Source organism: Ursus americanus, chromosome 2 (genome assembly GCF_024610735.1).
Source record: "Ursus americanus isolate L20-20 chromosome 2, mUrsAme1.1.p, whole genome shotgun sequence".
Classification (NCBI taxonomy): Eukaryota; Metazoa; Chordata; class Mammalia; order Carnivora; family Ursidae; genus Ursus; species Ursus americanus.
This window is the reverse complement of record NC_142128.1, coordinates 3,972,469-3,985,006: the sequence shown is the minus strand read 5'-3', so window position 1 is coordinate 3,985,006 and position 12,538 is coordinate 3,972,469. Positions and strand designations below refer to the sequence as shown.

Genomic DNA, 12,538 nt, shown 5'->3' with positions numbered 1-12,538 from the left:
GAAAGCTGCTTTCTTTCTCACTTTGGGTTGTAGGGGTTGGGGGGCATGCCTGGTGGGAAGCCAACTTGGTTGTCAGCACCCACCGAGCCTGGGATGTGGCCTTGGAAAGGATGGACAGGGGCCTGATGGGGCTTGTCCACGTCACCCCTATCTAGAGTTTTGAGGCGATCCTGCAGTTGGGGTCTTGGTTGGAGTGGAAAGGATAGATGATGGAGGAGGCAGCCAGAAGACACTACCTCTGCCTCATCTCCCGCCCCCAACACACGTACACACACATTCATGCACACACGTGTAGCTTCTCATGGACTTGGAGATGGCAGGTGCTTCCAGAGCTGTAGCTCTGTTCCTTACTGTTCCTCATGTTCAGAGTGGATTTTATCAGATCAAGGGATTACAGTCTTCGGCTATGGAGCCATCTTTTCCAGTGAAATCTTGCTTGACAGCCCCATACATAAAACGGATCAAAATGGTGTGAGGATGTTTAGGATGGGGTTGGAAGGGGCCAGAGTGTGCCTGCTTGACGGCTCCCCTCCCCAAAGCTGGGTGATCCTCTCCTAGGAAAGCTTGAGAACCCTGGCCTTCCCCCCTCCGGTGCAGTAAGGTGGGAGACTCGGGAAGCCAGCAGCAGTGTGCTGGTAATGTGGCCTTTTGATAGGAAAATGTTTGGGGGGAACCCTTGAGTTGGAACATCACTTGCCAATTTCCTTGGTGTAACTGCTTTCACGATGGCCATTGTGATGCCGCTGGGCGGGGAGTTGGGACGTGCGTGCGTGATTGCTCTCATGAGGCTGCGCCACTGGAAACTGGTCTTCTGGGGCAGAAGAGCTTTACCCGAGCCCTTCCTTTCTTGGGTCTTGTTCCTCCCCAGAAGGAGCCTGTGGGCTGGGTGCAGTGACCTCCCTGGCCCTGGGTGAGACCTTCCTGAGAGTGGGGCTCCTGCCTCCCCCTGGGGTCTGGAAAGGCTGTTTGCAGAGGTGGCTGTGTGGGCGGCCGCCAGCCTGGAAAGGATGAGCTCTGTGAGGACTGCAGCTGGGGGGCCTTCTGGGCGAGAGGTGAGAGTTCAGGCAGGGAGAAGAGGTCCAGGTGGTGGCTTGTTGCATGGCCAGTAGGCATTCGGACCTCTTTGCCCGGGCACGCGCCAGGGCGTTCTCAGAACCACTAACAAGAGACAGCTCCCCCCTCCCCTCCCAGCACTCTATGACTTACTTTATTAAAAACTACTTTGACTGCAGATACGGACTCAGAGGAAGACGAAGAATTCCTGAAGGACGAGTGGTCTGCCCAAGGCCCGTCCAGCTCCAAACTGACGTCTTCCATCCTGTGTGGCATGGTGGCAAAGAATAGCAAGCCGGCTGGAGGCCCCAAGCTGACCAAGAGGGGCCTGGCGGCCACCCGGACTCTGAAACCCAAGCCGGCCGCCGGCAGGAAGCAGCCCTTTTGTTTGCTGCTTCAAGAGGTCGAGGCCCGTTCCTCCTTCAGCGATTCTTCGGAGGACTCGTTTGACCAAGGTTACTAGCTCCAAACACAAAATACCTTCCGTGTTTTCTAGCGAGAGAGTGAGTGAGAGAGAGCGCGAGAGAGCGAGCGCGAGCGAGCGAGCACGCAGGAGATGGCAAGGAGATGGCGGGCAGAGGTGGCCCGTCTGGGACACCTCGGGAAGGGCGGCCGTCTAGGTTCTCGGCAGCGTAGCCTGCCGTATCCGCTGAGTCCTTCTATTTTTGTTCTTATTTGTACCTGTATCATTGTGATAACGCCACGGCCTGGCTCTTTTTGAGCTTTTATACGGACTGTTTTTAGTCTTCACCCTCCTCTGCGCTCCCCGTCTCCCCCTCCTCGCCTCCTCTGCCCCCCTAGACCGCAGGCCTGGGTCGGGTTCTCTCGGGCGCGGCCGGAGGAGGCCTCCCGAGGGACATTCTGTAAATGGAATTCTGTCGTGTGGGCGTGTGACTTGATGTTTGTACCGCGATTTTGGTAATACCAAGCTTTATTAAACATACCGAGTTCATTTTTAACTAAACCCGTGTGCCTTGTCTCTCTTGCTGTGTCCTTACTAGACCATTAGGTTGCCGCCCCTCATTCGTTCCTCCTCCCCCCCCCCCCCCCCCCGCCTTCTCCCCGCCCCACAAGGGGTAGAGCTGGGATATGCAGTCTGGCGCTCTTCTCTATTATTCAAATATCCCTGGTAGCTGTTGGCATGTTCATGCTTCAGGTTTAAAGTCAACTGCGTTCACCTCCAGCTTCATCTTTTGTTTTTTTGGTTTTATTTTTTTTTAGCTGCTTGTTTGTTTGTTATTTTCTTAAAGCTCTATTTCTATGTAATAGTGGTTTAAAAAATATAAACGCTTGTTTTCTAACACATATTTCTGTTTTAAAGGGCGTGTAGGCAGTGCAGGGTCAAGACCATTTGCTGCCCCGAGTTTTGTTGTGAGATTTGAAAGCGTGGGCTTCGTTGCCATGTTGAGCGGCGGGGCCCAGGCTTCAGAGAGAGCACTGGTCTCTGAGCCCACAGGCCTGGTCTGTTGGCAGCCCCGCCCCGCCCCCTCATCCGCCTCACCTGTGGAGAGAGGGTGGGGTTCAGTGATCCCTGTGAACATCCTGGCTCCCACTTCCCGGGTTAGAAGCGTCCCCCGGGGCAAGTGGGGGAGCCAGAGGGTCGTTAAGTGTTTCCTCACCATGGTTTAGGATTTGCTTCAGGGTGGACCCCCTTCGGGGATTCCCAGAGCCAAGACCCCATGCCCCCTGAGTGAGGCCCAGGCATGTAGAGGCCAACCTGGATGGGAACCGGCTCGGGCCCTGGGACCGATGCTACCCTGATTCAGGCTGTGCTCCCCATTCCTGGTCTGCCTTCTCCCTGCCCACACCTCCCATCCTGACTTGCCCAGATCCATTTTGGGTGACCAGGAGATGACACAGCAGGGAGCCAGGTGCCCTTGGGACCCACATTCTCTTGGGCTGCTGCCACACCTGAGCGAATGGAGTCTGGCCAAGGAGGGGGGAGGTCACTAACTCCCCAGTCAGCCTCATTTGCCCCTAGCTCTGGCCTCTGTGAGACCAGTCTGGCTGGTTCACCATTCTCCTCCCTCCCTGACCCTTTCCTCTCCCCCCTTGGCTCCTCCCCTTTAAAGCCAGAGTTCCAGCTTCCCCGTGTTTAAATTCTCCTGCCCCAGCTCGGACCCCATAGAGAAGCAGGAAGCCCCTCCGGTTGTCTTTGCACAGGGCCATTTGCCCCGAGTGGGCAGAGGGAGCCAGGGGGCCCTCAGACCAGGCCGGACACAGCAGAGGAGAGAGCCCAGATAGGGGGAGGGGAGGGGCCCCGCTGCACACGTGTGCTGGTCAGGTCTTGACAGGGATATTTGGGTAATAGGGTCTTCCTGACATCCGGTACTAAAACACCTGACTGCTTGGCTTTCTAGTGTCTGCTCTCTCCCCCAGCAGCTTGACCATACCTTCACCCTTGATCCCTACCCATGATGCTTTGAATGTCTGTTTTGGTCTCTTGCATTTGCTCTCACGCTGCACTCTGGACGCAAAGCGAAGGCTGGGAGTAGGGCAGACGGCGCAGCGGGTCACTGAGCTTGGGTCCGAGCCTGGCTCGTTGCTCCGTAGGTAGGCAAAACCCTTTTCTTTGTGTCCCCTCTGCACCTCCCCTCCTCGGGGTTTGCCCCCATCGGCTATGGCAGCAGCGGATTGCTTTGGCATTTATTGATCGGGTTTTGGAAAACCAAATCAAGTTACAACAGACAACCCCACGCACTGAGCCAAGAGTTTTTTTGGTGTTTTTTTGTTTTTGTTTTAATAAAAAAAAGTTTTTCTGTATTGCCTTGGCCTTCTTTGTTGGGACTTTTTCTCCCTCTGCCCTTGGCAAGCTCTGTTGCCTCAGGTGTGGACAGCTCCAGAAAGGTTTTCTTGGTCCTGAGACCTCCCCCCCCTGCTCCCCCGCCCTGCCCCACAGTCCCCAGCCTGAGCAGACCAGCCACTGTGGGAAGCAGCCAGTGGGGGCTTTTCAGGCTCGCAGCAGCCGGAGGCGGGGATGGTCTCCTTAGACCAATCTTGCTTTATGGGAAACAAACCCTGGTTTTGGCTTTTTCCTTCCAAGCACTTTTCCATGTCAGGGTGCTGGGATTGGGCTGCTGCTGGCCGACTGGTATCCGATGTAGACATTCCGGGTATCCAGAAACCCTAGAGCCAGCCCTCCCCCACCGGACGTGGTTGGTAGGGAATCCTTCTGGATGGGAGAGAGTTCTGGAGTCTCCACACCTGAGCAGTCAGGGAAGGCGTTCTCTAGAAGGGAAAACTGGCCACACGTCTGACTCTGTGCCCCCACCCCAGCCAGCACCCCCTCCCACCACCCTGCTCGAATTGGCCAACCCCAGGGAGGCCTGATGTGGGGGACCCAGGCGCTGCCGAAAGTCTGCCTACACTTAGCCTGCTTTGCCGCTGTGGCCCACTGGGGCGGAGACAACCATGTGATGTCCGCAATGTGAATGGATCGCAAGTGTGCACTGCCTGCTTGCCGCCTGCCTGCCCCGCTGGCCTTCATCCTGCTTCATCCATTGCTCTGGGAGCCGGGCCTCCTCCTCCTCCTCCTCCTCCTTTTCCTCCTCCTCCTCCTTTTAACAAACCTCTGTCTCTGCCTCCTTCCTTTCCTAACTCCCTTCAGGGATTCCTTAAGCTTATTTCCCCCTCCCTCACCGAGGGGTCACTCAAGAGACCCAGGCTCCCTTAGAAAAATGGGTAGACAACCCCTGCCCCCGCTGGCGCACCCGGGGCCACCACTTTGGGCTGCTAGTTGCACGCAAGCAAGCAGGTGGCTTGGGGCGTGGCGGGAGGATGTGGAGTTAACTGTGTCTGCCCCTCTCTATTCCCTGAGCCCAGGCGCTCCCTGCCCAGGATAGAGCATGGGGGGTTACTGGCCATGTCTCTATGTCCCTTCCTTTTTGTTCTGCAGAAAGTTGCCTCCAGCCTTGCCTGGCCCTGCCCTTGGTCAGTGGCCCCAGAGCCACCTTCATGGTCCCAGCACTCCAGGCAGACAGGCACCTTTGGGCAGGTATCCCTTGGGCATCCCCTGGGCAGTTAGCCCCCGACGCTCTCGCCTGCCCGCCCTTGCGGTGTTAGGCTGTCTCCCTGGGAAGGTCAGAAGCAAGCTTGTTACCTCCCTGCAGTCTCTTCTCTTGGTGGAGAGCTTGGTTCCTGTGCAGGGAACACGGCTTTCCTTGGCCTCCCTGCTGGCCTGCTCCCTGCCCCACCTTTGTTCCTATGGCCCTCGCTGGGCTCAGGGCTGTAGGTCCCCGGGTGGCCGGCCAGTTCCTGGAGAGAAGCACTAAGTCCCTATTCACCAACTGGAGAGACAGGCTGGAGCATCTTCAGATTCTTTACCAGACTGGGTGACGTGACGGCCAGGCAGCCCTGGGTTTGAGCTCTGCTTGAGCGCTTGGCCACACTGAGCCTGGGCTGACCTGCATGCCCGCTCCTTTCGCAGCCCCCCATGGGTCAGGAGGTGGAGCCAGCTTGTGGCTCCCTTGGCCCTGGGGGACGGTGGTTTCTTTTTGAAGAACAGGCTGGGGCTGTTTCTGTTTGGTCCTTGTTGAGCCTGCAAAGTGTTTTCTTCTAAACACTTGTGATCCTGTTAGGAGTCTCCCTTTAGCTGGGTCGCTGGGCTGGGACGGCCACCCCATGCCACAGAGGAGCAGATGCTCACAGAAAGTGCTCACAGAGGGCCAGGATTTGCCCCAGGCTTCCCAGCTCGGGGGTGTTGCTGGGAGTCAGCTTTGGACCCCAGACCGTGCTCGAGAAGAGCTCAAACTCCACTTCCTCCTACCACCAGCCCCAGACCCCCAGGCACCTGAGTCCCTGGGGCCCTCCCCCGCCCCCCCTCCGCCCCTCCCTGGCCTCCTCTTTCCTTCTCTCCTGCCTCCTTTCTCAGCCTTCATGTCGTACGTCGGGGCGTGTGTGTGCGTGTGTGTGTGAGATGGTGGAGAGAGCTGTCTCCAGTCCTTGTCCGTGTGTTTGTCCCCCTCCCCACAGCACAGTGCATGTTGGGTGTTCCCCTTACAGAAACCCTCTTGATTCCCAAAGCCGCTGCCCACCTCCGGGCTGTCCAGGATGCCCACGTCTTGGCCTTGCTTCGATGGGGGCACTGGGCCATCAGGGGGGACTTAACGGGCTGGGATTGGATCCACCCCGGCCGATGAGGAGTGAGGAGCTAGGCTGGAACTGCGGCACCCCTCGCTGGTGCTCTGGCCGAGTAGGGGCGGTGGGGGGCGGTACCTGCCTAGGTCAAGGCTCTGACTCGCCCCCTGTTTTCTGCACCAGATGAGAGCTCCGAGGAGGAGGAGGACGAGGAGGATGAGCTGGAGGAGGAGGAGGACGAGGCCGCCGGCGGCTATAGGCTGGGGGCCCGGGAGCGGGCCCTGTCGCCAGGCCTGGAGGAGAGTGGGCTGGGCCTGCTGGCCCGCTTTGCAGCCAGCGCCCTCCCCAGCCCCACAGTGGGGCCGTCCCTATCAGTGGTGCAGCTGGAGGCCAAGCAGAAGGCCCGGAAGAAGGAAGAGCGGCAGAACCTGATGGGTAAGTACCTACAGCGAATGCAGGGACACCGCTGCCCCATCCTGCAGGCCGGAAATGGACTCGGAGACGGGTAGGAGCAGAGCTGGGGGCCAGTGGAGCCCTGCCTTGTTGTCCAGCCCCATCCGGAGCAGAATGGTACTGGTGATATGGGCCTGGCCTGCCCCAGGAGGGGGCTCCAGAGCTGTGCAGGGCGACCTTCACTGTTCACGCTGCTGACTCCCCCAGTCATAGCCTGACCCCCCCACTTCAGGTGCCCGGTGATAGGCAGCTCTGGGAAGCAGAGAGGCCTCAGATCTGCACTCTGGGGGGCTCTCGAAGCCCAAGGGGAGGCCTCTGCAGATAGGTGGCACCCAGGCTGAAAGGCCTGAGAGAGAAGTGGGGACTGGCTCAGTGTGTACACAGAAGGAATAGAGGTACGGGCTCTTCAGATCCGGGCATTCGAGGTGGTTCACTTAGTGAGATGGGCATGTGGCCTGGGGTTGGGGCCTGGAGAAGGTCATCACCGGGGTTGTCGTGTGCTGTGTCACTCTGTTAGCCAGGCTTACCGTCCCACTTCCGTGATGGGCAAAGGGAGACAGCTGGTTCTAAGGCTCGGGCCGGAGCCTGGGCCTTGTCCTGGCCCCGCTTCCTTCCTCTCTGCATCTCCAGTCATATGCCTGCCTTCTTGAGACAAACAGGGGACCTTCTCCTAGGCCCACCCCCATTCTCACCGGGCCAGGTGTCCCCTCCCGGACCCAGCCCCACTGCACCTGGCGTGCTGGGGTCTGAGATTGCCCTACATGTGTTCGGGCTGTGAGCTCCCTTGCCCTCAGCCGGGCCAAGTCCTCGGCCCGGCCTTCCTGCCCTTTTCTGAACCTCTGGGGTCCACGTGAGGCCCTCTGGCAGGAGCTGGGACAGGGAGAGTGGGCACTGGGGTGCTACCCTGCTCTACCCCCGGTCTCCCCCAGCTGCCCCTGGCTTCATGCCCTGCAGGTTACCGGACAGACAGAAGCTCCTCCTGTGGCCTGTACTGCCTTGTGGGCCCCCATCTGGGGACAACTCTACAGTCTCCAGGCCCCGACCCTGCCTCCTTCCTCTTCCTTCTCCCTCCCTCTCACCCCCACCACGTCTTGCCATTGTTCCCTGGGGACTTGGGCCTGACTCCCCTGGGCAGTGGCACTGGCCTCCCTCCTGGCTCACCCCTCTCAGGTATTCTTTATATCTAAGCAGCTGGAGGGCTCTTCCTCAAAGCTCAAACTTGATCAGACCACTTCTCTGCTGAGAACATCTGGCTGGTTCCCTGTCGCCCCATGGTCACATTCCACCTGTCTGACCCCCCACCATCAGGCTGTGACTACCCAGACATCATCGTCCTGTCCACAACCCCCATCCTCATCCCTAAATGCACCAGCCGTCTTAGGCCTGGCAGGCTTCTGCACTTTATCCAGGTTGTCAACTCTATTGGCAGAGAGGACCCCCCTTTATAGTTTTAACTCTGAGGGGTCTGTAGTGATGTTTCCTTTTGCATTGCCGATACAAGTAATTTGTTTCTGTTCTATTTCTTGATCAGTGTGGCTAGAAGTTACCAATTGTATTGACTTCCTGCTCTTTATTATTTCTTTCCTTCTGTTTGGATATAATTAGCCAACTATTTCCTATCTTTTAACGTGCAGGCTTAGGTTGTCAACTTGGGATGTTCTTTCCTTGTGGAGACCTTGAAAGGTCTCTCTGAACATTGCTTTAGCTGCATGTCACACATTTTCTGTTGTCCTATTTTCGTTATTACTCTTACTTCAACATATTTCTTAATTTATTTTGTGATTTCTACTTTTCATCCAATGATTATTTAGAAGTATTGTTTATTTTCCGAATATCGGTGGGGGATACCTGGTTATTTTATTATTACTGATTTCTAACTTCATACCATCTTGGTCAGGGAAAATACTCTGTATAATTTCAATCTTTTAAAACTGAAAAAATTTGAGGGTCTGTGGTATTTCGTAGTGTGCACTTAAAGAATGTGTATTCTGATGTCATTATATACAGTATTCTGTAAATCATTCAGTTCTGTCAGGCAGGGCAGTGCGATTGAAAGTGTTAAGATCTTGGGGCGCCTGGGTGGCACAGCGGTGAAGCGTCTGCCTTCGGCTCAGGGCGTGATCCCGGGTTATGGGATCGAGCCCCACATCAGGCTCCTCCGCTAGGAGCCTGCTTCTTCGTCTCCCACTCCCCCTGCTTGTGTTCCCTCTCTCGCTGGCTGTCTCTCTCTCTGTCGAATAAATAAATAAAATCTTAAAAAAAAAAAAAAAGAAAGTGTTAAGATCTTGGGAATCTTTGCCACTTTTTGTCTAGTTTTATCAGTTGCTTACAGCTGGGTATAAAACGTCCAGCTGTGATTGCAGGATTTTCTTTCTCCTTGTAATTTAATTCTGTGGATGTTTGCCTCATGTATTTGAAGCTCTGTTATTAGGTGCATATATGTGTTTATGATTTCCTGTTAAATTGGTCCTTTTACCATTATAAAGTATCCTTTTCTCTTAATACATTTTGTTTCGAAGTCCCTTTTATCTGATAGTGAACGGTCACTCCACCTTTCTTACGCTTCCTGTTTGCGTGGTATGTCTTTAACTGGTCATTTACTGTCATTTTACCTTTGTCTTCGTATTTAAAGTGAGTCTCTTATAGTTGGGTCCTTCTTTTTTTTTTTTTTTAAAGATTTTATTTATTTATTCGGCAGAGAGAGAGACAGCCAGCGAGAGAGGGAACACAAGCAGGGGGAGTGGGAGAGGAAGAAGCAGGCTCCTAGCGGAGGAGCCTGATGTGGGGCTCGATCCCAGATCGCCGGGATCACGCCCTGAGCCGAAGGCAAACGCTTAACCGTTGTGCCACCCAGGCGCCCCAGGGTCCTTCTTTTTAATCTGTTCTGTAATCTCTGTCATTTCACTGAAGTGTTTAATTTATTAATGTTTAATGTAATGATTGACATGGTCAGGCTTGAATCTACCCTTTTTCAGAAATAACAGCTTTGTTGAAATATAATTCACGTATAAAATTCACCATTTGAAGTGTACAATTTGATGGCTTTTATTGTATTCACAGAGGTGTATAACCATTACCACAATGTTACTTTAGAACATCTTTATCCCCCCCCCCACGAAGAAACCCCATACCCATTTATATTCACTCTTCATATTCTCCCAACCTCCCCCCCCAACCCTAGGCAGCCATTACTCTCTGTCTTCTATGCATTTCCCTGTCTTGGACTTTCACATAAATGAAATCATACAACATGTGGCCTTTTGTGTCTGGCTTAATTTGTTACAATTGTTTGAGGGTTCATCCATGTTCTATCAGTACTTCATTTTTTTAAATAGACTTTATTTTTTAGTGCAGGTTTAGCTTCATAGCAAAATCAAGAGGAAGATGCAGAGATTCCTCTATGCCTCCTGCCCCCAACACATGCACAGCCTCCCTGATTATCGACACCCCCCGCTAGAGTGGTGCATTGGTTACCACTGATGAGCCTACATTAACACATCACCGCCACCCAGAATCCACAGTTTGCATTAGGATTCACTGCCGGTACTTTCTGTGGGTTTGGGCAAATGTGTAATGGTGTATAGCCTCCATTTTGGAATCATCTAGAGTAGTTTCACTGCCTAAAAATCCTCTGTACCCCACCTGTTCATCTGCCTCCTCTCCTCGCATGCCTGGCAGTCATGGTATTCTGACTGTCTCCGTAGCTTTGCCCCCTCTGGAACGTCAGGTAGGTGGAATCCTACAGCATGGTGTCTTTCCAGATGGCTTCTTTCAGTTAATAGTATGCGGTAGAGGTTCCTCCATGTCTTTTCATGACCTGGTAGCTTGTTTCTTTTTAGCTCTGAATAATATTCTGTTGTCTGGATGGACCACAGTTTGTTTATTCATTCACCTACTCAAGGGCGTCTAGGACATCTTGGTGGCATCCAACTTTTGGCGGTTTTGACGAAAGCTGCTGTAAACATCTGTGTGCAGTGTTTTTGCACGTGGACGTAAGTTTTCAGCTCCTCTGGGTAAATACCAAGGCGTGTGATTGCTGGATCATATGGTAGGAGTCCGTTTAGGTTTGTTTGTAAGAAATGGCCACAGTGTCTCACGAAGTGGACGCACCATTTTGTATTCCCAGCAGCAATGAATGACAAATCCTGTTGGTCCCCATCCCTGCCAGCCTTTAGGATTAGTGTTTTGGATTTTGGACATTCTACTAGGTGTGCGGTGGTATCTTCCTTTAACTTGCATTTCCCTAACACATGATTTGGAACATCTTTTCGTATGCATATTTGCCATCTGTGTAATTTTGGTGACGTGTCTGTTAGGATTTTTGACCCACTTTTTAAATTGGGTTGTTTTCTTAATGTTGGATTTTAAGAGTTCTTTATCTATTTTGGAAAACAGTCCTTTATCAGGTGTGTTCTTTTGCAAATATTTTCTCCCAGTCTGTGGCTCGTCTCTTCATTCTCTTCATGGCGTCTTTCACAAAGCAGAAATGTATCATTTTAGGGAAGTCCAGCTTTTGCGGATTGGGCTTTTGGTATCGTCTCTAAAGATTCTCTGCCAGACCCAAGGTCATCTAGATTTCTCCTACATTATCTTCTAGGGGTTTTTGAATTTTGTGTGTTACCTTTAGGCCTGTGATCCATTTTGAGCTAATTTTTGTGACGCGTGTAAGATCTGTGTCTACATTCACTTTTTTTGCGCGTGGATCTCTACTGGTTCCAGTACCATGTGTCGAAAAGACATATTCTTTCTCCATAGTATTGCCTTCACTCCTTCGTTAAAGATTTTTTGACTACCTTCATGGGAGTCTACTTTTGGGCTCTTTTCTGTTCCATTGATCTGTTTGTCTTTTCCTTTGCTGGTATCTCACTGTCTTGATTACTGTAGCCTTACAGTAAGCCTTGCAGTCAGGTACTTTCCAGTCTTCTGACTTTGTTCTTCTTGCATCTTGAGTTGGCCATTCTGGGTCTCTTGACTCTCCATATAAATTTTGGCATTAGTGTATTGATATCCACTTCCGGGATTTTGAGTGGAATCGTCTTGCAAACATAGCTCAAATTGGGAAGAAACTGCCATCTTGACAATATCAAGTCTTCCTATCCATGAACATGGAAAGTCCTCTTTGATTTCTTTCATCAGAGTTTCATAGTTTTCATCCCATAGATCTTGTGCATTTTTTGTTAGATTTAACGTAAGTGTTTCATTTTGGGGAGTACTAATGCAAACAGTACTGTGTTTTAAATTTCAGATTCCACTTGTTCATTGCCAGTATGTAGGAAAGTGACGACTTTTACATATGAAGGTTGTAAAAGCAACCTTGCTACAATTGCTTATCAGTTCAGGAGATTTTTTGGTTGATTCTTTCAGGTTTTCTACATAGACACTTATGTCATCTGTGAACAAAGGCAGTTTTATTTCTTCCTTCCCTATCAATATGCTTTTTTTCCGCTTGTCTTACTGCACTAGCTAGGACGTGCAGTGTGCTATTGAAAAGGAGTGGTGACTGGACATCCTTGCCTTGTTCCTGGTCTTAGTGGGAAGTCCTCTAGTTTTTCACCAGTAAGTATGATGTAGGGTTTTTATAGATGCTCTTCATCAAGTTGAGAAAGCTCTCTTTTATTCCTGGTTTACTGAATTTTTATTATGGATTTGTGTTGGATTTTGTCAAATGCTTTCCATCAATATCACGAGATTTTTCTTCTTCGGCCTGTTGATGTGATGGATTACATTAATTAATTTTTGATTTTTGAATGTTGAACAAGCCCTGTATACCTGGGATAAATCTGACTTAGTTGTGGTGTATAATTTTTTTTCATACATTATTGGGTTCGATTTGCTGATATTTTGTTGCGTATTTTTTGTGTTTATGTTTATGAGAGATACTGGTCTGGTTTTCTGGTAGTGTCTTTGTCTGGTTTTGGTATTAGAGTCATTCTGGCCTCATAGAATGAGTTAGGAA

The 12,538-nt window shown here is 51.9% G+C and overlaps 1 protein-coding gene across 1 annotated transcript in view; it reads left to right on the top strand.

The window, feature by feature from the left end:
- The window catches only part of TNRC18 (trinucleotide repeat containing 18), an 85,204-nt gene that overhangs the window by 51,995 nt on the left and 20,671 nt on the right, over positions 1–12,538 (top strand). Inside the window, 2 exon segments of the mRNA XM_045813394.2 lie at positions 1,233–1,508; positions 6,313–6,564. Of these exon segments, the coding sequence (XP_045669350.2) occupies positions 1,233–1,508; positions 6,313–6,564 (528 nt within the window).